At 44.4% G+C, this 24,702-nt stretch overlaps 1 protein-coding gene and 1 long non-coding RNA gene across 8 annotated transcripts; one reads left to right on the forward strand and one right to left on the reverse strand.

Annotated features, from left to right (window-relative positions):
- The first annotated feature begins 4,547 nt into the window (after positions 1 to 4,547).
- Positions 4,548 to 24,370, forward strand: LOC118382388 (choline-phosphate cytidylyltransferase B-like). Of its 6 annotated transcripts, none has more exons than XM_052500573.1 (8): positions 4,548 to 4,826; positions 12,704 to 12,803; positions 15,316 to 15,432; positions 15,569 to 15,720; positions 16,458 to 16,536; positions 19,289 to 19,431; positions 20,777 to 20,858; positions 20,892 to 21,965. In XM_052500573.1, exons 1-8 carry the CDS (start codon positions 4,737 to 4,739, stop codon positions 20,981 to 20,983), a joined length of 855 nt encoding a protein of 284 aa, XP_052356533.1. In that variant the 5' UTR covers positions 4,548 to 4,736; the 3' UTR covers positions 20,984 to 21,965. The 6 variants fall into 6 exon arrangements, with proteins under 6 accessions (XP_052356533.1, XP_052356529.1, XP_052356523.1 ...); XM_052500563.1 differs by lacking the exon at positions 20,777 to 20,858 and adding an exon at positions 22,412 to 24,370 and having other exon boundaries at positions 4,595 to 4,826; positions 12,704 to 12,743; positions 21,823 to 22,011; XM_052500562.1 differs by lacking the exon at positions 20,777 to 20,858 and adding an exon at positions 22,412 to 24,370 and having other exon boundaries at positions 4,596 to 4,826; positions 21,823 to 22,011.
- On the reverse strand, positions 19,450 to 20,757 carry LOC127917392 (uncharacterized). Of its 2 annotated transcripts, XR_008097244.1 has the most exons (4): positions 20,577 to 20,757; positions 20,427 to 20,471; positions 20,006 to 20,095; positions 19,450 to 19,975 (listed from the first exon to the last, which is right to left on the reverse strand). It is a non-coding gene; the product is annotated as an uncharacterized LOC127917392 (long non-coding RNA). The 2 variants fall into 2 exon arrangements; XR_008097234.1 differs by having other exon boundaries at positions 19,450 to 20,095.
- Positions 24,371 to 24,702: the final 332 nt, after the last annotated feature.

Raw genomic sequence — 24,702 nt, forward strand, 5'->3', positions numbered from 1 at the left:
GGTCCAATGTCCGCTTGATGGCAATGTTGTTTCATCGTTGATGTAGGTTAGTACGGTAGACCTAACCCTGTAGGTTAAAACCGGGATAACCTTGAATTCAATTTACAATGTATTCCTCACTTTATTAGTATGGGGTCTGGACTGTGAGGAATGTTGGTGATGGTGATGGTTAAAGTTTGTTTATTGCTTGTTTCATCATCAAGAACACTTGTGCTCTCGGCCACATGATGCCAATACACACACCATCCCTCTCTCTCTCTCTCTCTCTCTCTCTCTCTCTCTCTCTCCTCTCTCTCTCTCTCTCTCTCTCTCTCTCTCTCTCTCTCTCTCTCTCTCTCTCTCTCTCTCAATTAAATTAAATTCAATTCAAGGGCTTTATTGGCATGGGAACGATGTGTTAACATTGCCAAAGCAAGTGAGGTAGACAACTCTCTCTCTCTCTCTCTCTCTCTCTCTCTCTCAATTAAATTCAAGGGGCTTTATTGGCATGGGAAACATATGTTAACGTTGCCAAAGCAAGTGAGGTCGATAATATACAAAAGTGAAATAAACAATAAAAATTAAGAGTAAATATTACACATACAGGAGTTTCAAAATAACAAAGACATTACAAATGTAATATTATGTATATATACAGTGTTGTCTGTCTCTCTCTCTCTCTCTCTCTCTCTATATATATATATATATATATATATATATATATATATATATATATATATATATATATATCACTCATTCTCACACACACAGTCCAACCTCCGTCCATGACCCCTATCTCCCACCTCTCTTTTGACAAGTGAGGGAACATTAATCTGAAGAGAGGCAAGGACTATTTACAGATGCTTTGACAGCAGAAAGTGTCGCCTTTTTATCGCAATGAAGCTTGTTTCCATGGTGACCCTGGCGGGACTCTGTGCTCGCACAAAAGATTCCCCTGTCCCAGATTTGGAGGATGAAAGCGCGCTCGGGCTTGTGGGCCACGCAGACGCATATTGGCACGGTAGTTCTACAATGCGTTCAAACATTAGTCCTACAAAAGATCCATTGTCGCCCATGCTCTGGTCTGGCAGGTCTCTACTATTCTGCTTTGTTCTTGTTTTTGGATTATTGAAGGAATTAACACAGACAACGTTGTGTGATAGGCTAAGGCATATTCTGTAGAACAGAGCCATCTGAGCTTTAGAAAACAATACCCTATAGCCAGTGGTGTAAAGTACTCAAGTAAAAATACTTTAAAGTACTACTTCAGTCGTTTTTTGTAGTATCTGTATTTTACTTTACTATTTATATTTTTTGACTACTTTTACTTCACTACATTCCTAACGAAAACAATGTACTTTTTACTCCATACATTTTGCCTGACACCCAAAAGTACTCGTTACATTTTGAATGCTTAGCATGACAGGAAAATTACCAATTCACCACCTATTAAGACGACATCCCTGGTCATCCCTACTGCCTCTGATCTGGTGGACTCACTAAACAGAGAACATCCCTGGTCATCCCTACTGCCTCTGATCTGGAGGACTCACTAAACAGAGAACATCCCTGGTCATCCCTACTGCCTCTGATCTGGAGGACTCACGAAACAGAGAACATCCCTGGTCATCCCTCCTGCCTCTGATCTGGTGGACTCACTAAACAGAACATCCCTGGTCATCCCTACTGCCTCTGATCTGGAGGACTCACTAAACACAGAACATCCCTGGTCATCCCTACTGCATCTGATCTGGAGGACTCACTAAACAGAGAACATCCCTGGTCATCCCTACTGCCTCTGATCTGGCAGACTCACTAAACAGAGAACATCCCTCGTCATCCCTACTGCCTCTGATCTGGAGGACTCACAAAACACAGAACATCCCCTGGTCATCCCTACTGCATCTGATTTGGAGGACTCACTAAACAGAGAACATCCCTGGTCATCCCTACTGCCTCTGATCTGGAGGATTCACTAAACACAGAACATCCATGGTCATCCCTACTGCCTCTGATATGGAGGACTCACTAAACAGAGAACATCCCTGGTCATCCCTACTGCCTCTGGTCTGGCAGACTCACTAAACAGAGAACATCCCTGGTCATCCCTACTGCCTCTGATCTGGAGGATTCACTAAACACAGAACATCCATGGTCATCCCTACTGCCTCTGATATGGAGGACTCACTAAACAGAGAACATCCCTGGTCATCCCTACTGCCTCTGGTCTGGCAGACTCACTAAACAGAGAACATCCCTGGTCATCCCTACTGCCTCTGATCTGGAGGACTCACGAACCAGGGAACATCCCTGGTCATCCATACTGCCTCTGGTCTGGCAGACTCACTAAACAGAGAACATCCCTGGTCATCCCTACTGCCTCTGGTCTGGCAGACTCACTAAACAGAGAACATCCCTACTGCCTCTGGTCTGGAGGACTCACTAAACACAGAACATCCCTGGTCATCCCTACTGCCTCTGGTCTGGAGGACTCACTAAACACAGAACATCCCTGGTCATCCCTACTGCATCTGGTCTGGCAGACTCACTAAACGGAGAACATCCCTGGTCATCCCTACTGCCTCTGATCTGGAGGACTCACTAAACAGAGAACATCCCCTGGCCATCCCTACTGCCTCTGATCTGGAGGACTCACTAAACAGAGAACATCCCTGGTCATTCCTACTGCCTCTGATCTGGAGGACTCACTAAACAGAGAACATCCCTGGTCATCCCTACTGCCTCTGATCTGGAGGACTCACTAAACAGAGAACATCCCCTGGCCATCCCTACTGCCTCTGATCTGGAGGACTCACTAAACAGAGAACATCCCTGGTCATCCCTACTGCCTCTGATCTGGAGGACTCCCTAAACAGAGAACATCCCCTGGCCATCCCTACTGCCTCTGATCTGGAGGACTCACTAAACAGAGAACATCCCTGGTCATTCCTACTGCCTCTGATCTGGAGGACTCACTAAACAGAGAACATCCCTGGTCATCCCTACTGCCTCTGATCTGGAGGACTCACTAAACAGAGAACATCCCCTGGCCATCCCTACTGCCTCTGATCTGGAGGACTCACTAAACAGAGAACATCCCTGGTCATCCCTACTGCCTCTGATCTGGAGGACTCCCTAAACAGAGAACATCCCTGGTCATCCCTACTGCCTCTGATCTGGTGGACTCACTAAACAGAGAACATCCCCTGGCCATCCCTACTGCCTCTGATCTGGAGGACTCCCTAAACAGAGAACATCCCTGGTCATCCCTACTGCCTCTGATCTGGAGGACTCACTAAACAGAGAACATCCCTGGTCATCCCTACTGCCTCTGATCTGGAGGACTCACTAAACAGAGAACATCCCCTGGCCATCCCTACTGCCTCTGATCTGGAGGACTCCCTAAACAGAGAACATCCCTGGTCATCCCTACTGCCTCTGATCTGGTGGACTCACTAAACAGAGAACATCCCTGGTCATCCCTACTGCCTCTGATCTGGAGGACTCACTAAACAGAGAACATCCCCTGGCCATCCCTACTGCCTCTGATCTGGAGGACTCCCTAAACAGAGAACATCCCTGGTCATCCCTACTGCCTCTGATCTGGTGGACTCACTAAACAGAGAACATCCCCTGGCCATCCAAAAATAACATTTAAATACAATGGTGCCGTCTGGTTTGCTTAATATAAGGAATTTTAAATAATGTATAATTTAACATTTGTACTTTATTATAAATTGGGTGGTTTGAGCCATGAATGCTGATTGGTTAAAAGCTGTGGTATATCAGACCACATACCACACAGTATGTATGACAAAACCAGTATTTTTACTGCTCTTATTATGTTAGTAACCTTTTCATAATAACAATAAGGCGCCTCGCGGGTTTACGGTACTTGGCCAATATACCATGGCTAAGGGCTGTATCCAGGCAATCCGCATTGCGTTGTGCTTTAGGACAGCCCTTGGCCATGGTATATTGGCCATATACCACACCCCCTCGAAGCCTTATTGCTTAAGTATATTTGAGCAATTACATTTCCTTTTGATACTTGAGCATATTTAAAACCAAATACTTTTAGACTTTTACTCAAGTAGTATTTTACTGGGTGACTTTCACTTTTACTTGAGTAATCCTCTATGAAGGTATATTTACTTTAACTCAAGTATGACAATTGGGTACTTTTTCCACCACTGCCGATAGCACACTATCTGCTATAAAACATCAACTTTATGTAGTGTTGTGCCTTCAGTGTTACTCAATGCATTATTGAACTTGGTTTATGTAGGCTAGACTGAGAGGCATATAATCAGAGAGCCGATGTGTCACGTGTCTGGATATTTAGGGTGTGAGTTTATTTGTTTTAAAGATATTCCAGGGAATGCTAATTTTGTCTCAAGATACCAAATGTGGTCACAGCTTTAGTAACCTGGACACATTGCTATCTACTCGTTAATTTAACCCACTTGGCCACAGAACAAGATCCACTAATTGGACATGACTGTAGTTGGTGAACCATGTGCCCGCTGTCCCCCGGTGTGGCCGGTCACGCATGTGTGTTTGCTCATGCATGTCCGACACAGGCCGGCGGTTTTTAAAAACGAACGTGCACGCCTCACTCGGCTACACTCGTGCGCAGAGTGTCTGAGTGCCCGTGTCTCGGTGCCTGTTGGTGACGGTTGGAACGAGGGAAGGGAAAAGCCAGGACCGTTTTTTTATACAGTCAACGTTTGACGGACAAATACGAGTCTCTAATCATGGTGGGGCGGACAAGCAATGGAACGCAAGATTACGCAGGTGCTTCTGGTGCACCCTGTGCGTCCGGACGCAGGAGAGGAGCAGGCACCGTAAGTCAGCCAACCAACAATAGTATACTTGTAACCTCTACCTGTACTATGGCCTCAGCCAAGATATCTGGACCTTTATGGCACAGGACACAGTGGAATTGGGCTATCCTTTAATTGTGGTTGTTGGTTCAAGCCTTTAGATGTCAGTCATGTAAAAAAACGAAGTAGACCTATCAGGTAGGCCTACTTTTTCCCAGATTATTTTTGTGGCTGTACTAAGGTAGTGGCTGTAGTCTCTGGCTGTAGAAAGGTAGTGGCTGTGGCTGTCGTCTCTGACTGTACCCACACTGTGCCTGTAGTCTCAGACTTGTAGTCTCTGACTATGCAACAGTGTCCTTTATGTTCTTGTAGAGGTATTTTAAGATAGACAGATGTAGAGTCAGAGAGAATCTTATATAAAGTGGATGGAAAGAGAGGAGAGAAGTAAAGATGGAGAGAGAGGTAAAGATGGAGAGGTAAAGATGGAGAGAGAGGTAAATATGGAGAGGTAAAGATGGAGAGAGGTAAATATAGAAATATGGAACGAGAGGAGAGAAGTAAAGATGGAGAGAGAGGTAAAGATGGAGAGGTAAAGATGGAGAGAGGTAAATATAGAAAGATGGAACGAGAGGAGAGAAGTAAAGATGGAGAGAGAGGTAAAGATGGAGAGAGGTAAATATAGAAAGATGGAACGAGAGGAGAGAAGTAAAGATGGAGAGAGGTAAAGATGGAGAGAGAAGTAAAGATGGAGAGAGGTAAATATAGAAAGATGGAACGAGAGGAGAGAAGTAATAATAATAATAATATATGCCATTTAGCAGACGCTTTTATCCAAAGCGACTTACAGTCATGTGTGCATACATTCTATGTATGGGTGGTCCCGGGAATCGAACCCACTACCCTGGCGTTACAAGCGCCATGCTCTACCAACTGAGCTACAGAAGGACCGAAGTAAAGATGGAGAGAGAGGTAAAGATGGAGAGAGAGGTAAAGATGGAGAGAGAGGTAAAGATGGAGAGAGAGGTAAAGATGGAGAGAGAGGTAAAGAGGGAGAGAGGTAAAGATGGAGAGAGGTAAAGATGGAGAGAGGTAAAGATGGAGAGAGAGGTAAAGATGGAGAGAGAGGTAAAGATGGAGAGAGAGGTAAAGATGGAGAGAGAGGTAAAGATGGAGAGAGGTAAATATAGAAAGATGGAACGAGAGGAGAGAAGTAAAGATGGAGAGAGAGGTAAAGATGGAGAGAGGTAAAGATGGAGAGAGGTAAAGATGGAGAGAGAGGTAAAGATGGAGAGAGAGGTAAAGATGGAGAGAGAGGTAAAGATGGAGAGAGAGGTAAAGATGGAGAGAGGTAAATATAGAAAGATGGAACGAGAGGAGAGAAGTAAAGATGGAGAGAGAGGTAAAGATGGAGAGAGAAGTAAAGATGGAGAGAGGTAAATATAGAAAGATGGAACGAGAGGAGAGAAGTAAAGATGGAGAGAGAGGTAAAGATGGAGAGAGAGGTAAAGATGGAGAGAGGTAAATATAGAAAGATGGAACGAGAGGAGAGAAGTAAAGATGGAGAGAGAGGTAAAGATGGAGAGAGAAGTAAATATAGAAAGATAGGGAGAGAGGTAAAGATGGAGAGAGAAGTAAAAATAGAAAGATAGAGAGAGAGGTAAAGATGGAGAGAGAAGTAAATATAGAAAGATGGAGAGAGAGGTAAAGATGGCGAAAGAAGTAACGAAGGAGATAAATGTAAATATAGAAAGATGGAGGTAAAGATGGAGAGAGAATTAACGAAGGAGATAAATGTAAATATACAGGGCATTCGGAAAGTATTCAGACCCCTTCCCCCACGTTGTTACATTACAGCCTTATTCTAAAATGGATTAAATCAAATAAATCCTCAATATAATGACAAAGCGAAATGTATTAAAAATTAAAAATAAACAGAAATACCTTATTTACATAAGTATTCAGACCGTTTGCTATGAGACTCTAAATGGAGCTCAGGTGCATCCTGTTTCCATTGATCATCCTTGAGATGTTTTTACAACTTGATTGGAGTCCACCTGTGGTAAATTCAATTGATTGGACATGGTTTGGAAAGGCTCACACCTGTCTATATAAGGTCCCACAGATGACAGTGCATGTCAGAGCAAAAACCAAGCCAAGAATTGTCCGTAGAGCTCCGAGACAGGATTGTGTTGAGGCACAGATCTGGGGAAGGGTACCAAAACAATTCTGCAGCATTGAAGGTCCCCAAGAACACAGTGGCCTACATCATTCTTAAATGGAGGAAGTTTGGAACCACCAATACTCTTCCTAGAGCTGGCCGCCTGGCCAAACTGAACAATTGTGGGAGAAGGGCCTTGGTCATAGGGGTGACCAAGAACCTGACAGAGCTCCAGAGTTTCTCTGTGGAGATGGGAGAACCTTCGAGAAGGACAACCATCTCTGCAGCACTCTACCAATCAGGTCTTTGTGGTAGCGTCGCAAGACGGAAGCCACTCCTCAGTAAGAGTCACATGACATCTCGCTTGGAGTTTTCCAAAAGTACCTAAAGGACTGTCAGACCACAAAAAACAAGATTATCTTTTCTTATGAAACCAAGATTGAACTCTTTGGCCTGAATGTCAAGCGTCAAGTCTGGAGGAAACCTGGCACCATCCCTACGGTGAAGAATGGTGGTGGCAGCATATTGCTGTGGGGACGTTTTTCAGCCTCAGGGACTGGGAGACTCGTCAGGCTTGAGGGAAAGATCAACGGAGCAAAGTACAGAGAGATCCTTGATGAAAGCCTGCTCCAGAGCACCCAGGACCTGACTGGGGCGAAGGTTCACTTTCCAACACCCCAACGACCCTAAGCACACAGTCAAGACAATGCAGGAGTGGCTTCAGGACAAGTCTCTGAATGTCCTTGAGTTGCCCAGCCAGAGCCTGGACTTGAACCTGATCGAACATCTCTGAAGAGACCTGAAAATAACTGTACAGCAACACTCTCCATCCAACCTGATAGAGTTTAAGAGGATCGACAGAGAAGAATGGGAGAAACTACCCAAATACAGGTTTGCCAAGCTTGTAGCGTCATAACCAAGAAGACTCAAGGCTCTACTCACTGCCGAAGGTGCTTCAACAAAGTAAAGGGTCTGAATACTTATGTAAATGTGGTGTTTCAGTTCTTTATTTTTAATAGATTTGCTAAAAATTCTAAAAACCGGTTATCCACTTTAGACTAAGGCTGTAATGTAACAAAGCGAGGATAATATGGTCTGAATACTTTCTGAATGCACTGGACAGAGAAGTAAAGATTGAGAGAGGGAAAATAAATGTAAAGATTGAGAGAGGGGAGAGAAATGTAAAGATTGAGAGGGGAGAGAACTGTAAAGATTGAGAGAGGGGAGAGAACTGTAAAGATTGAGTCAATCACCACCTTCCGGAGTCAATCACCACCTTCCGGAGACACCTGAAACCCCACCTCTTCAAGGAATACCTAGGATAGGGTAAGTAATCCTTCTCACCCCCCTAAAAGATTTAGATGCACTATTGTAAGTGGCTGTTCCACTGGATGTCATAAGATGTATGCACCAATTTGTAAGTCGCTCTGGATAAGAGCGTCTGCTAAATGACTTAAATGTAATGTAAATGTAAATTGAGAGAGGGGAGAGAACTGTAAAGATTGAGAGAGGGGAGAGAAATGTAAAGATTGAGAGAGGGGAGAGAAATGTAAAGATTGAGAGAGGGGAAAGAAATGTAAAGATTGAGAGAGGGGAGAGAAATGTAATGATTGAGAGAGGGGAGAGAAATGTAAAGATTGAGAGAGGGGAGAGAAACGTAAAGATTGAGAGAGGGGAGAGAAATGTAATGATTGAGAGAGGAGAGAAGTGTAAAGATTGAGAGAGGGAGAGAAATGTAAAGATTGAGAGAGGGGAAAGAAATGTAAAGTGAGAGAGGGGAGAGAAATGTAAAGATTGAGAGAGGGAGAGAAATGTAATGATTGAGAGAGGGAGAGAAATGTAATGATTGAGAGAGGAGAGAAATGTAAAGATTGAGAGAGGGAGAGAAATGTAAAGTGAGAAGGGGAGAGAAATGTAATGATTGAGAGAGGGGAGAGAACTGTAAAGATTGAGAGAGGGGAGAGAAATGTAAAGATTGAGAGAGGGGAGAGAAATGTAAAGATTGAGAGAGGGGAGAGAAATGTAAAGATTGAGAGAGGGGAGAGAAATGTAAAGATTGAGAGAGGGGAGAGAAATGTAAAGATTGAGAGAGGGGAGAGAAATGTAAAGATTGAGAGAGGGGAGAGAAATGTAAAGATTGAGAGAGGGGTGAGAAATGTAATGAGAGAGGGAGAGAAATGTAAAGATTGAGTGAAATGTAAATATTGAGAGAGGGGAGAGAAATGTAAAGATTGAGAGAGGGGAAAGAAATGTAAAGATTGAGAGAGGGGAGAGAAATGTAATGATTGAGAGAGGGAGAGAAATGTAATGATTGTAAGGGAGAGAAATGTAAAGATTGAGAGAGGGAGAGAAATGTAAAGTGAGAGAGGGAGAGAAATGTAATGATTGAGAGAGGGGAGAGAAGTGTAAAGATTGAGAGAGGGGAGAGAAATGTAAAGATTGAGAGAGGGAGAGAAATGTAAAGTAGGGAAAGAAATGTAAAGATTGAGAGAGGGGAGAAATGTAATGATTGAGAGGGGAGAGAAATGTAAAGATTGAGAGAGGGAGAGAAATGTAAAGATTGAGAGAGGGGAGAGAAATGTAAAGTGAGAGGGGAAAGAAATGTAAAGATTGAGAGAGGGGAGAGAAATGTAATGATTGAGAGAGGGAGAGAAATGTAAAGATTGAGAGAGGGGAGAGAAACGTAAAGATTGAGAGAGGGGAGAGAAATGTAATGATTGAGAGAGGGGAGAGAAGTGTAAAGATTGAGAGAGGGGAGAGAAATGTAAAGATTGAGAGAGGGGAGAGAAATGTAAAGATTGAGAGAGGGGAGAGAAATGTAAAGATTGAGAGAGGGGAGAGAAACGTAAAGATTGAGAGAGGGGAGAGAAATGTAATGATTGAGAGAGGGGAGAGAAGTGTAAAGATTGAGAGAGGGGAGAGAAATGTAAAGATTGAGAGAGGGGAGAGAAATGTAAAGATTGAGAGAGGGGAGAGAAATGTAAAGATCAGAAAGATTCACCTCCATGTTCCTGCTGGTTTATAGGAATAGAGGTTAAAGGTTAAAGCTCTCTCCTTCTCTGTACTGTATATCATTGCAAATCAGTAGGAAACAGTATACTGTTCCCGTATATTCTTAAACGGTCTCCTCTGCTCCCCCCAACCCCTTGTTTTCTCTCATAACACCTGATCCTAAAAGCACGGGATAGGTGTCTACTACTATAACAGCCTCCTGCTTTCACCTATCCCGATGTGGTCAAGGAGGAAAGGTGACAAGAAACTGGAGCTGATTAAGACTGTTGGGACACAGCACAGGGAGGAACCATTCCAACCTTTGAACACATAGTGGTGTCTCAACAGTCTACTCTAAAGAGGGCTTCCTTCATTTGCACTGATGTGAAAGAACCGGGTATATGAAAGCAACCTCCTTAGTGTGCATGTATGTGCCATGATTACTTTCACCTATAGTGTGTTTTCAGAGGAGAGGAGAGGAGAGGAGCTACTGTAGACTATTGACATATAGCCTCCTAGACACGAATACTCACTGCCATCCTTCAATGATGGTCCTAGCCAGCTCAGCCAATCCGTATCACCCATGCAAATGAGACGGTGGGAGCTGTGCACTGATTGGAGTTCTCTCTCTCCCCTTTGTCATCGCCATGGCAAGAGTTTGGAGACGCTTGGCTGCTGGTCTGTGAGCGAGGGATCACTCTGCCAAAGGGAGGAGGAGAGGGAGGAGAGAGGGAGGGAGAGAGGAGAGAGAGTAGGGCAGAGTGGGCGGGGATACAGGGGGAAGTGAAGAGAGGGGAAAGAGGCCGAGAGAGGAAGCGAGAGAGGGAGGTAGAGAGAAATAGAGAGAGATTGGGTGAGAGACAGAGAAATAGAGAGAGGCATCATCTCTCTGATGCTGAGTCACAGACAGGGGGTGCAGCCGCTGTATCCCATGAGCCTTTAGGGGAAACATGGAGGAGCTCGAGCACACCTGCCCCCAGCTGGTCACGGTAGGGTCTGTGTGTGTGTGTGTGTGTGAGTGGAGGGGAGGGGGGCTAGCTCATCTCCTTGTTGTTTTGAAACAGATCCACTGTCTGTGTGTGTCTTTGGGGGATGTTCTGAATGCTGAGTGGACTGTGTATTTCTGTGTGTTGGAGGGTGGGGGGTTGGGTGTGTTTCCCAGTATTGGCAGGGGTACGTGTGTATAAGCAGTCAAGCATAGATCTCCTGACATGGACACAAAAGCTCAAGAAAACAGGGGCGATGCCAGCCCCATTCAGTCTCTCTCTCTCTCTCTCTCTCTCTCTCTCTCTCTCTCTCTCTCTCTCTCTCTCTCTCTCTTTCTCTCATCTGTTTGCATCTCTCCCTTTTATTCTTTGTGCCTCTCTCCTGCTCTTCATCATCTCACCCCTCTCCCTCTGTCTCGCTCTTTCTTTACTCCATCACAGCGTTGTTGTTTTCTTAGTTAACCCTTTTTACTCTAGACGTTCTCTGCTTGTGCCAGTGTAAGGGTGTAGTAAGCATGCTCGCTGCGGTCACTCTGATTGGCCGATCGACCGAGGCATCCGCCTGCCCTTTGTCCGCTCTGGGCTCCTCCCCGATTTCACCTTGCAGTGGATTGTGGGAGAAGAGTTACCTCAATGCGTCCTCCTCACTGTTCCGTTCTCTCCATCTGTTGCCATGGGGATGGGAGCTCACACGGGAGCTCTCTACCTCCTCTTTGTTCTATCTTATCCCTTATCCGGATGGAATACGTAGAGGTGGAATTACCTTCATATATCTTGTGTTATGGGAGTATATCTATGATGTCATTGGGGATGTCACTGGGGAAGTCATGCATGTTAGATTTTCTCTTTCTCTCCCGCTCTAGAGAACGAGAGCCAGAGAGATGTCAACAATGTAAACATATGTTTCTCATGCCAATAAAGCAATTTGAATTTAATTTAATAGAGAGAGAGAGAGATGGAGTTCCATTTTAGCCAGAAGTAAATCAATACCACTGAGTGCTGCTTGTCCCATCTCCATGTAATTGATAGTTGTAATAGAGAATAGATATTAGACCTGATCAATAATCTAATGGACATTACTAAGCCAGAGAGAGGGGATGGCAATCAAGAAGGGGACAACATTTTTTAATCTCCTCCATCTCTCGCTTTCTCTATCTCCCACTCCTCTCTCCGTCCCCCTTTCAAATGAAATTGGATTCTTTCTGCCTCTTTTGCTTTTCAGGTTAATCTTTCCTCTCCATTCTCTTCTTCTCTCTCTTTGCTACTCTCTTCATCTATCATGTTGTTCCTCTGTAAATCCATACCATTTGTGGTTTGTTGTGAAGAGTAAAATGGTTTTGTAGATGTGAATTTGATGTGCTGTTTTAATATGCTGATGTTAACGCTGTAACACTGAACCAATAAAGTGTCTAACAGTTAAATCTCTTCCTCTGTTAAGTCAATTCAGTTAAATTCAATTGGCTTTATTGACATGGGAAACATATATACATTGCCTAAGCAAGTGGAATAGATAAACAAAAGTGAAATAAACAATAACAAATTAACAGTAAACATTACACTCACAAAAGTTTCAAAAGAATAAAGACATTTCAAATTTCATATGTCTGTCTATATACAGTGTTATAATCATGTACAAATAGTTAAGGTACAACATGGAAAATAAACAAACATAAATCTAGGTTGTATGGGTCTCTCTCTCTCTCTCTCTCTCTCTCTCTCTCTCTCTCTCTCTCTCTCTCTCTCTCTCTCTCTCTCTCTCTCAGATGCTGACAGAGCCTGCTATCTTTGCCAAGGACACCAGCTGTGAGTGCCGCGCCCCTCATGAGAAACTCTCCATCACTCAGGCCCGCAGAGGCACCCCAAGTATACCTCCTCTTCTGGTCCAAGCTCCATCACTAGTTTATCACTGCTCCTCCTCTTATCCTCATTCTTCATCCTCTCTTCTTCCCATCCTCAGTATTTTCACTCATAACCATCCGTTCTTCTTTTCCACATCCTCCTCACTTTCTCCTCCTCCTCTCCTCTATGATAGTGGTATATATGTGTTAGATGTAAACTCTGTGTGTGTCCTCTAGATGTAAACTCTGTGTGTCCTCTAGATGTAAACTCTGTGTGTGTCCTCTAGATGTGAACTCTGTGTGTCCTCTAGATGTAAACTCTGTGTGTGTCCTCTAGATGTAAACTCTGTGTGTGTCCTCTAGATGTAAACTCTGTGTATCCTCTAGATGTAAACTCTGTGTGTGTCCTCTAGATGTAAACTCTGTGTGTCCTCTAGATGTAAACTCTGTGTGTGTCCTCTAGATGTAAACTCTGTGTGTGTCCTCTAGATGTAAACTCTGTGTGTGTCCTCTAGATGTAAACTCTGTGTGTCCTCTAGATGTAAACTCTGTGTGTGTCCTCTAGATGTAAACTCTGTGTGTCCTCGAGATGTATACTCTCTGTGTGTCCTCTACATGTAAACTCTGTGTGTGTCCTCTAGATGTAAACTCTGTGTGTCCTCTACATGTAAACTCTGTGTGTCCTCTAGATGTAAACTATGTGTGTGTGTCCTCTAGATGTAAACTCTGTGTGTCCTCTACATGTAAACTCTGTGTGTGTCCTCTAGATGTAAACTCTGTGTGTCCTCTACATGTAAACTCTGTGTGTCCTCTAGATGTAAACTCTGTGTGTGTCCTCTAGATGTAAACTCTGTGTGTCCTCTAGATGTAAACTCTGTGTGTCCTCTAGATGTAAACTCTGTGTGTCCTCTAGATGTAAACTCTCTGTGTGTGTCCTCTAGATGTAAACTCTGTGTGTCCTCTAGATGTAAACTCTGTGTGTCCTCTAGATGTAAACTCTGTGTGTGTCCTCTAGATGTAAACTCTGTGTGTCCTCTACATGTAAACTCTGTGTGTCCTCTAGATGTAAACTCTGTGTGTGTCCTCTAGATGTAAACTCTGTGTGTCCTCTAGATGTAAACTCTGTGTGTCCTCTAGATGTAAACTCTGTGTGTCCTCTAGATGTAAACTCTGTGTGTCCTCTAGATGTAAACTCTGTGTGTCCTCTACATGTAAACTCTGTGTGTCCTCTAGATGTAAACTCTGTGTGTCCTCTAGATGTAAACTCTGTGTGTGTCCTCTAGATGTAAACTCTTTGTGTCCTCTAGATGTAAACTCTGTGTGTCCTCTACATGTAAACTCTGTGTGTCCTCTAGATGTAAACTCTGTGTGTGTCCTCTAGATGTAAACTCTGTGTGTCCTCTAGATGTAAACTCTGTGTGTCCTCTAGATGTAAACTCTGTGTGTCCTCTAGATGTAAACTCTCTGTGTGTGTCCTCTAGATGTAAACTCTTTGTGTCCTCTAGATGTAAACTCTGTGTGTCCTCTACATGTAAACTCTGTGTGTCCTCTAGATGTAAACTCTGTGTGTGTCCTCTAGATGTAAACTCTGTGTGTCCTCTAGATGTAAACTCTGTGTGTCCTCTAGATGTAAACTCTGTGTGTCCTCTAGATGTAAACTCTGTGTGTCCTCTAGATGTAAACTCTGTGTGTCCTCTAGATGTAAACTCTCTGTGTGTGTCCTCTAGATGTAAACTCTGTGTGTCCTCTAGATGTAAACTCTGTGTGTCCTCTAGATGTAAACTCTGTGTGTGTCCTCTAGATGTAAACTCTGTGTGTCCTCTACATGTAAACTCTGTGTGTCCTCTAGATGTAAACTCTGTGTGTGTCCTCTAGATGTAAACTCTGTGTGTCCTCTAGATGTAAACTCTGTGTGTCCTCTAGATGTAAACTCTGTGTGTGTCCTCTAGATGTAAACTCTGTGTCCTCTAGATGTAAACTCTGTGTGTCCTCTAGATGTAAACTCTGTGTGTGTACTCTAGATGTAAACTCTGTGTGTCCTCTAGATGTAAACTCTCTGTGTGTCCTCTAGATGTAAACTCTGTGTGTGTCCTCTAGATGTAAACTCTGTGTGTCCTCTACATGTAAACTCTGTGTGTCCTCTAGATGTAAACTCTGTGTGTCCTCTAGATGTAAACTCTGTGTGTCCTCTAGATGTAAACTCTGTGTGTCCTCTAGATGTAAACTCTGTGTGTCCTCTAGATGTAAACTCTGTGTGTCCTCCAGATGTAAACTCTGTGTGTTTCCTCTACATGTAAACTCTGTGTGTCCTCTAGATGTAAACTCTGTGTGTCCTCTACATGTAAACTCTGTGTGTCCTCTAGATGTAAACTCTGTGTGTCCTCCAGATGTAAACTCTGTGTGTTTCCTCTACATGTAAACTCTGTGTGTCCTCTACATGTAAACTCTGTGTGTCCTCTACATGTAAACTCTGTGTGTCCTCTAGATGTAAACTCTGTGTGTCCTCTAGATGTAAACTCTGTGTGTTTCCTCTTCAGTGGACCGTCCAGTGCGTGTATATGCAGATGGAATATTTGATCTGTTCCACTCCGGTCATGCCAGAGCCCTGATGCAGGCCAAGAACCTCTTCCCCAATGCATACCTCATAGTGGGAGGTATGTACACACACACACACACATGTAGATATGTACGGATATACATTTATAAACATGTGGATATAATGACTCTTAGCTAAACATATATGTTATTCATACTCTCTGTTACCTTTGTGACTTTGTGTGTGTGTGTCAGTGTGCAGTGATGAGCTGACCCACAAGTACAAGGGTTTCACAGTGATGACGGAGGATGAGAGGTACGAGGCTCTGAGACACTGTCGCTATGTCGACGAGGTGGTCCGAGACGCACCATGGACGCTCACACAGGACTTCCTGATGAAACACCAGGTGTGTCTGACTGTTTCCATCACACTTGTTTATTCAGCGTTCTCTGACTGTGTATCTAGAGTAATGTGCTAGCGTGCACGGCTCTTTTCTGGGTCTCACTTTATCTGCATTCGCTTTCTTCCTGCTCTGGGATTCTTGTCTTCCTCTTCTGTGATTCTTGTCTTCCTGTTCTGTGATTCTTGTCTTCCTGCTCTGTGATTCTTGTCTTCCTGTTCTGTGATTCTTGTCTTCCTGTTCTGTGATTCTTGTCTTCCTGCTCTGTGATTCTTGTCTTCCTGCTCTGGGATTCTTGTCTTCCAGTTCTGTGATTCTCGTCTTTCTGCTCTGGGATTCTTGTCTTCCTGTCCTGTGATTCTTGTCTTCTTGTTCTGTGATTCTTGTCTTCCTGTTCTGTGATTCTTGTCTTCCTGCTCTGGGATTCTTGTCTTCCTGTCCTGTGATTCTTGTCTTCTTGTTCTGTGATTCTTGTCTTCCTGTTCTGTGATTCTTGTCTTCCTGTTCTGTGATTCTTATCTTCTTGTTCTGTGATTCTTGTCTTCCTGTTCTGGGATTCTTGTCTTCCTGTTCTGTGATTCTTGTCTTCTTGTTCTGTGATTCTTGTCTTCCTGTTCTGGGATTCTTGTCTTCCTGTTCTGTGATTCTTGTCTTCCTGTTCTGGGATTCTTGTCTTCCTGTTCTGTGATTCTTGTCTTCCTGTTCTGTGATTCTTGTCTTCTTGTGTTCTGATTGTTTCTCAGATCGATTTTGTGGCTCATGACGATATCCCATACTCCTCAGCAGGAACTGAGGACGTCTACAAACACATCAAGGAGGCAGGTGTGTGTATGTGTGTGTGTATGTGTGTGTATGTGTATGTGTATGTGTGTGTGTGTGTGTGTGTGTGTGTGTGTGTGTGTGTGTGTGTGTGTGTGTGTGTGTGTGTGTGTGTGTGTGTGTGTGTGTGTGTGTGTGTGTGTGTGTGTGTGTGTGTGTATATATGTGTGTGTATATATGTGTGTGTATGTGTGTGTAAAGCTCTATTCAGAATCAGTTTCAGGTATCCATACGTCTGGAGATCCTTGAATTAGCCGAAATGTCTAGAACGTTCCGCTGGCTTTCAGCAGCGACAATTTGATTAGATGTTCCATTCGAAGAACGCTCCCCCACGTGCCCGTAGGAGGGGTGCAGCGTGTTATGTTTGTTACTGTTCACTGACTGCAAAGACTTGTTGTGTACCGTTTTGCTAGTTTGCAATTTTGCAGAAAATAGATGAAAAATGTAATTCTGTTTTGCCAGAATTGTGCTGTAATCTTTGAAGGCGTTACATCTCCTCTGCTTGAACAAATGACTGTATGGCCTCAACACTCTCCTCCTAAGCAAGTCATTTGATTGGTTTGACGTGTTGCGAGGAATCACTCATTTACAAATGGGGTTTACAGAGAGAGACTTTTAGAGACTTTCTGCCATTGACTTCAGCAGGCTTACAGATTAGGGAAGGATGATTCTCGACGATCAGTGTGTGTGTGCGCATGTTCAACTGTGTGGGTGTTTATTTGTAATACAGTGCCTTACGAAAGTATTCGGCCCCCTTGAACTTTGCGACCTTTTGCCACATTTCAGGCGTCAAACATAAAGATATAAAACTGTATTTTTTTGTGAAGAATCAACAACAAGTGGGACACAATCATGAAGTGGAACGACATTTATTGGATATTTCAAACTTTTTTAACAAATCAAAAACGGAAAAATTGGGCGTGCAAAATTATTCAGCTCCTTTACTTTCAGTGCAGCAAACTCTCTCCAGAAGTTCAGTGAGGATCTCTGAATGATCCAATGTTGACCTAAATGACTAATGATGATAAATACAATCCACCTGTGTGTAATCAAGTCTCCGTATAAATGCACCTGCACTGTGATAGTCTCAGAGATCCGTTAAAAGCGCAGAGAGCATCATGAAGAACAAGGAACACACCAGGCAGGTCCGAGATACTGTTGTGAAGAAGTTTAAAGCCGGATTTGGATACAAAAAGATTTCCCAAGCTTTAAACATCCCAAGGAGCACTGTGCAAGCGATAATATTGAAATGGAAGGAGTATCAGACCACTGCAAATCTACCAAGACCTGGCCGTCCCTCTAAACTTTCAGCTCATACAAGGAGAAGACTGATCAGAGATGCAGCCAAGAGGCCCATGATCACACTGGATGAACTGCAGAGATCTACAGCTGAGGTTTGAGACTCTGTCCATAGGACAACCATCAGTCGTATATTGCACAAATCTGGCCTTTATGGAAGAGTGGCAAAAAGAAAGCCATTTCTTAAAGATATCCATAAAAAAGTGTCGTTTAAATTTTGCCACAAGCCACCTGGGAGACACACCAAACACGTGGAAGAAGGTGCTCTGGTCAGATGAAACCAAAATTGAACTTTTTGGCAACAATGCATAACGTTATGTTTGGTGTAAAAGCAACACAGCTCATCACCCTGAACACACCCATCCCCACTGTCAAACATGGTGGTGGCAGCATCATGGTTTGGGCCTGCTTTTCTTCAGCAGGGACAGGGAAGATGGTTCAAATTGATGGGAAGATGGATGGAGCCAAATACAGGACCATTCTGGAAGAAAACCTGATGGAATCTGCAAAAGACCTGAGACTGGGACGGAGATTTGTCTTCCAACAAGACAATGATCCAAAACATAAAGCAAAATCTACAATGGAATGGTTCAAAAATAAACATATCCAGGTGTTAGAATGGCCAAGTCAAAGTCCAGACCTGAATCCAATCGAGAATCTGTGGAAAGATCTGAAAACTGCTGTTCACAAATGCTCTCCATCCAACCTCACTGAGCTCGAGCTGTTTTGCAAGGAGGAATGGGGGAAAATTTCAGTCTCTCGATGTGCAAAACTGATAGAGACATACCCCAAGCGACTTACAGCTGTAATCGCAGCAAAAGGTGGCGCTACAAAGTATAAACTTAAGGGGGCTGAATAATTTTGCACGCCCAATTTTTCAGATTTTGATTTGTTAAAAAAGTTTGAAATATCCAATAAATGTCGTTCCACTTCATGATTGTGTCCCACTTGTTGTTGATTCTTCACAAAAAAAATACAGTTTTATATCTTTATGTTTGAAGCCTGAAATGTGGCAAAAGGTCGCAAAGTTCAAGGGGGCCGAATACTTTCGCAAGGCACTATATATTTAGAATATGTGTGGGTGTTTATTTGTAATATATTTATAATATGTGTGGGTGTTTATTTGTAATATATTTAGAATATGTGTGGGTGTTTTATTTGTAATATATTTAGAATATGTGTGGGTGTTTATTTCTAATATATTTAGAATATGTGTGGGTGTTTATTTGTAATATATTTAGAATATGTGTGGGTGTTTATTTGTAATATATTTAGAATATGTGTGGGTGTTTATTTGTAATATATTTAGAATATGTGTGGGTGTTTATTTGTAATATATTTAGAATATGTGTGGGTGTTTATTTGTAATATATTTAGAATATGTGTGGGTGTTTATAATATATTTAGAATATGTGTGGGTGTTTATTTATTATATGTACGTGTGTGTGTGTTCCAGGCATGTTCGTGCCGACCCAGCGGACGGAGGGTATCTCGACCTCTGACCTGATCACTCGTATCGTACGAGACTACGACCTCTACGCTAGACGCAACCTACAGCGAGGCTACACCGCTAAAGAGCTCAACGTCAGCTTCATCAACGTAAGTGTGTGTGTCTGTGCGCTGTCTACCCTTAACGGAACTGTCGCTTGTGTGTGTCTGTGCGCTGTCTACCCTTAACAGAACTGTCGCGCATGTGTGTCCGTGTACACTTAGAACACAACTGATAACTGTCAAAAATCACAGACATACAGTACAGCCAACCTCCCTCCACCCTCCTTCCACCAACCTCCCTCTCTTCAACCTCCCTCTCTTCAACCTCCCTCTCTACAACCTCCCTCTCTCCAACCTCCCTCTCTTCAACCTCCCTCCCTCCCTTCAACCTCCCTCCCTCCCTTCAACCTCCCTCCCTCCCTTCAACCTCCCTCCCTTCAACTTCCCTCCCTTCAACCTCCCTCTCTTCAACCTCCCTCTCTTCAACCTCCCTCTCTTCAACCTCCCTCTCTTCAACCTCCCTCCCTCCAACCTCCCTCTCTTCAGCCTCCCTCTCTTCAACCTCCCTCTCTTCAACCTCCCTCCCTTCAACCTCCCTCCCTTCAACCTCCCTCCCTTCAACCTCCCTCTCTTCAACCTCCCTCCCTTCAACCTCCCTCCCTTCAACCTCCCTCTCTTCAACTTACCTCCCTTCAACCTCCCTCTCTTCAACCTCCCTCTCTTCAACCTCCCTCTCTCCAACCTCCCTCTCTTCAACCTCCCTCTCTTCAACCTCCCTCCCTTCAACCTCCCTCTATCCAACTTCCCTCTCTTCAACCTCCCTCTCTTCAACCTCCCTCTCTTCAACTTCCCTCTCTTCAACCTCCCTCTCTTCAACCTCCCTCTCTTCAACTTCCCTCTCTTCAACCTCCCTCTCTTCAACCTCCCTCTCTTCAACCTCCCTCCCTTCAACCTCCCTCTCTTCAACCTCCCTCCCTTCAACCTCCCTCTCTTCAACCTTCCCTCTCTTCAACCTCCCTCTCTTCAACCTCCCTCTCTTCAACTTCCCTCTCTTCAACCTCCCTCTCTTCAACCTCCCTCTCTTCAACCTCCCTCCCTTCAACCTCCCTCCCTTCAACCTCCCTCTCTCCAACCTCCCTCTCTTCAACCTCCCTCCCTTCAACCTCCCTCTCTTCAACCTCCCTCCCTTCAACCTCCCTCTCTCCAACCTCCCTCTCTCCAACCTCCCTCTCTCCAACCACCCTCTCTTCAACCTCCCTCTCTTCAACCTCCCTCCCTTCAACTCCCCTCCCTTCAACTCCCCTCCCTTCAACCTCCCTCTCTTCAACCTCCCTCCCTTCAACCTCCCTCTCTCCAACCTCCCTCCCTTCAACCTCCCTCCCTTCAACCTCCCTCCCTTCAACCTCCCTCTCTTCAACCTCCCTCTCTTCAACCTCCCTCTAACCTTCCTCAGGAGAAGAAGTACCGCCTGCAGAATCAGGTGGACCGTATGAAGGAGGCAACATTTCTCCAACCTTCCTACAACCTTCCTACAACCTCCCTCCAACAGTCCTACAACCTTCCTCCACCCTCCGCCCAACCTTCCTCCAATCTCCCCCCAAGCTCCCTCCAACCTTCCTCTAACCTTCCGTTCACCCCCAACCTCCCTCCAACCTGTTGATCATATCACTCCATCATTTTACGTCCTCCCTTTTCTCCATCCTTTCTTTTAGTTTATCTCAACTAGGGTGAACATGATAGGAGATATTGTACAGCGATCGACTGCAGTGTGACTTTTTGCAGTGTGACTTTTTGCAGTGTGACATCCAGTGAGCAGGCCTACAGTGTTACAGAGCTCTCCAGATAGAGACTGACTTCGTAGACAAACAGACACAGTTCTCTGTGCTTATAGAATAATATAATAGACTGTGTCTGCCCTATGCATTCTGTTTCTAGCTGCATCATTCTGTAACATGGTGCCTGCTGACTGACTGTGCCCTAGTGGAGACTTAACAGAGAGAAACACTGCCCTCTAGAGGAGTTGTAGTGTAGCTGCATCCTTCCTGGGTGACGAGGAGAGATGGCTACTTAAGACTATTGAAATGCACCCCGTTGCCATAGCGACTGCATAAATGAATGGATGTTACACCATTTCAACAATGGTAACACCAAGGAATTCAGCTCCCTCCCTCCAACATCTCTCCAACCTCCCCCCAACCTCCCTTCAACTTTCCTCCAACCTTCCTGCCTCCCTCCCTTCAATTTTCCTCCAACCTCGCTCCAACTTCTTCCAACCTCCCTCCAACATTTCCCCAACCTTCCTGCCTCCCTCTCTCATTCCTTCAACTTTCCTCCAACCTCTCTCCAACCTTCTACCAATCTCGCTCCCTCCAACCTCTCTCCAAGCTCCCTCCAACATTCCTCCATCATCTCCCAACCTCCAACCTTCCCCAACCTCCCTCTCTCCCTACAACCTCTCTCCCTCCAACCTCCATCCAACCTCCATCCAACCTTCCTCAGGAGAAGAAGTACTGCCTTCAGAACCAGGTGGACCGTATGAAGGAGAAGGTGAAGACGGTGGAGGAGAAGAGTAAACACTTTGTCTACCGCGTGGAGGAGAAGAGCCATGACCTCATACAGAAGTGGGAGGAGAAATCACGGGAGTTCATTGGTAACTTTCTGGAACTGTTCGGCCCAGATGGAACATGGGTAAGTAAGGCCTGTCTCTCATGCTCCGCTCATGCAAATTTTTCAATCACTCATCTGACATGTCACTTCCTTGTCCACAAATCTAATCTGTGAACTAAACTGTGTACCTCCAACTAGACTAGTCTTTGAAGTGAAAGTACTCTCACATACCGGTCTCTGTCTCTCTCTGACTTTCTCTCTCTCTCTCTCTCTCCATCCCTCCACCATATCCTCGCTATCCCTCCACCCTATCCTCTCTCCTCTCTCCCCTACCCCCCTCCCTCCATCACTCTCTATCCCCTACCCCCCTCCCTCCATCACTCTCTATCCCTCCCCCTATCCTCTCTCCACACCTTCCCTTCCTCTCTTTCCATCACTCTCCTTTCGCCCCCTCTCTCTCCATCCCTCTACCCCCCAACAGAAACAGGTGTTTAGTGAGCGTAGTGGTCGGATGATCTCCTACGCCACGTCACCTCGCGGGTCACCTAGCAACAGTCCACCCAGGCAACTGTCTCCATCCCGTTCCCCATCTCCTCCCTCTTGCTGGTCTCGGCCCAGGCCAGCCTCCCCCTCCTCACCCAAAGAGGCCTCAGCCTCCTTCAGTAGCATGAGTGAAGAAGATGAGAACGACAAGTAGTGCCCCCCGGACTGTGGAACACATGCCATGTTCAAAACAACTGGGAAGTCGGAAATCTTTGACTTCCAACTTTAGTAAATTCAAAACCATTTAGAACGTGGAAAAAAACGAGCTCCGACTGGTGAAATCGTTTTCAACAGTAAACTAACTCGGAATTCCAAATCGGAAACTCTGATATCTTTCTAGAATTCCCTGAAGATCACCCCCCCACACACACACTCTCTATCATCTTCTTCCACACACTGACAGCAATGATGGGATGCTGAAACTGTATCTTCCAGGAAGTAGATATGCAAGACAGAGGTGGGTCATGGGAAATGTAGTCTAGTGCTACAGCACAAAGAAGCCATCACAGTCTATGTTGCCTGGGCAATGAAGCAGATGGGAGTGTAGAGAAGATGATGCGACTGATCTGTTTTCGATTGCTCAGGTCTGACAGAGGCAGTAAATAAAATAGTGCCTGTTGATCATATCACTTCATCCTTTTATGTCCTCCCTTTTTCTCTATCCTTTCTTTTTTAAATCTCATTGTGAGAACAACTAGGGTGAACATGATAGGAGATATTGTACAGCGATCGACTGCAGTGTGACTTTTTGCAGTGTGGCATCCAGTGAGCAGGCCTACAGTGTTACAGAGCTCTCCAGATAGAGACTGACTTCATAGACAAACATACACAGTTCTCTGTGCTTATAGAATAATATAATAGACTGTGTTTGCCCTATGCATTCTGTTTCTAGCGGCATCATTTTGTAACATGGTGCCTGCTGACTGACTGTGCCCTAGTGGAGACTTAACAGAGAGAAACACTGCCCTCTAGAGGAGTTGGAGTGTAGCTGCATCCTTCCTGGGAGAGAAGGAGAGATGGCTACTTAAGACTATTGAAATACACCCCACCGAATCATTCATTCATTTGCCATAGGGACTGTATAAATTATGTATGTAACATTTTTTTTTTTTGGGGGGGGGGGCAGGTAGGTTAGCAGTTAAGAGTGTTGGGGGCCTGTAACTGAAATGTCGCTGGTTCGAATCCTCGAGTTCACTAGGTGAAACATCTGTTGATGTGCCCTTGAGCTAGGTACTGAACCCTAATTGCTCTGGATAAGAGCGTCTGCTAAATTACTCAACAATGGTAACAACATGGGACTCAGTACCTGATTGGTGATTGCATAATTAACAGAACATTTGGAACTTCAGTATCAGGGAGGTTTGTCTCCCCCCCCTTTCCCAATGTGGCCGCCTGCCCGGCCCTTCTCTTGTAAACAGCTACAGAAACTGATCTAGCAATTCAGTAGCATTTAGAATGTACAATTGTGACTGAGCTTATTCCGGGACCTTCCTTAGAGACCAGAGAACAAAGGTTATAGTCCCAGTATGGCCAGTGTTATCCACAAAGCCCTGGCGTGGCCATAGAATCAGGTGGCTGGAACAAAAACCAGTACCGGCCATTTGTGGATTGGCTTGTTCACCTCTGCTGTGGTAGAATCAAGATGGTCTCTGGCCTAGCTAGTCACAACACCACACAGAACTGTGAACTCTTCAACTCAATGTCTCTAGTATGACACAACTGTTCCACAGCAGAAAGCCACATGAAACCACTTGCTACCACACAACTCCTGATCCGCCTTAGAGAGGTTCTTGTCCTGTATGTAACCTAGGTAACCCTGCACTGAATGTCTGTTTCTGTTTGTTATGTTCTTATTTTATAATGGCTTCATATGTAAATAAATAGAAAAGGAAAATCATTGAAAGAGAAGCAGCTTGGTGATTGTTTCCTCTCAATTCTCTCTTTTTCAGCAGATACAGACTTGCACACACACACACACACACACACACACTCTCACACACACACACACAGTTGTTCTTTTTACTGTAGGTTTGAATAATTTACAGTAGGTATTAAAGTGGGTATTACAATAGGTATTGTAGTAGGTATGACAATAGGTATTCTAGTAGGTATTACAGTAGGTATTACAGTAGGTATTACAGTAGGTATTCTAGTAGGTATTACAGTAGGTATTACAGTAGGTATTCTAGTAGGTATTACAGTAGGTATTCTAGTAGGTATTACAGTAGG

Source organism: Oncorhynchus keta, chromosome 4 (genome assembly GCF_023373465.1).
Source record: "Oncorhynchus keta strain PuntledgeMale-10-30-2019 chromosome 4, Oket_V2, whole genome shotgun sequence".
Classification (NCBI taxonomy): Eukaryota; Metazoa; Chordata; class Actinopteri; order Salmoniformes; family Salmonidae; genus Oncorhynchus; species Oncorhynchus keta.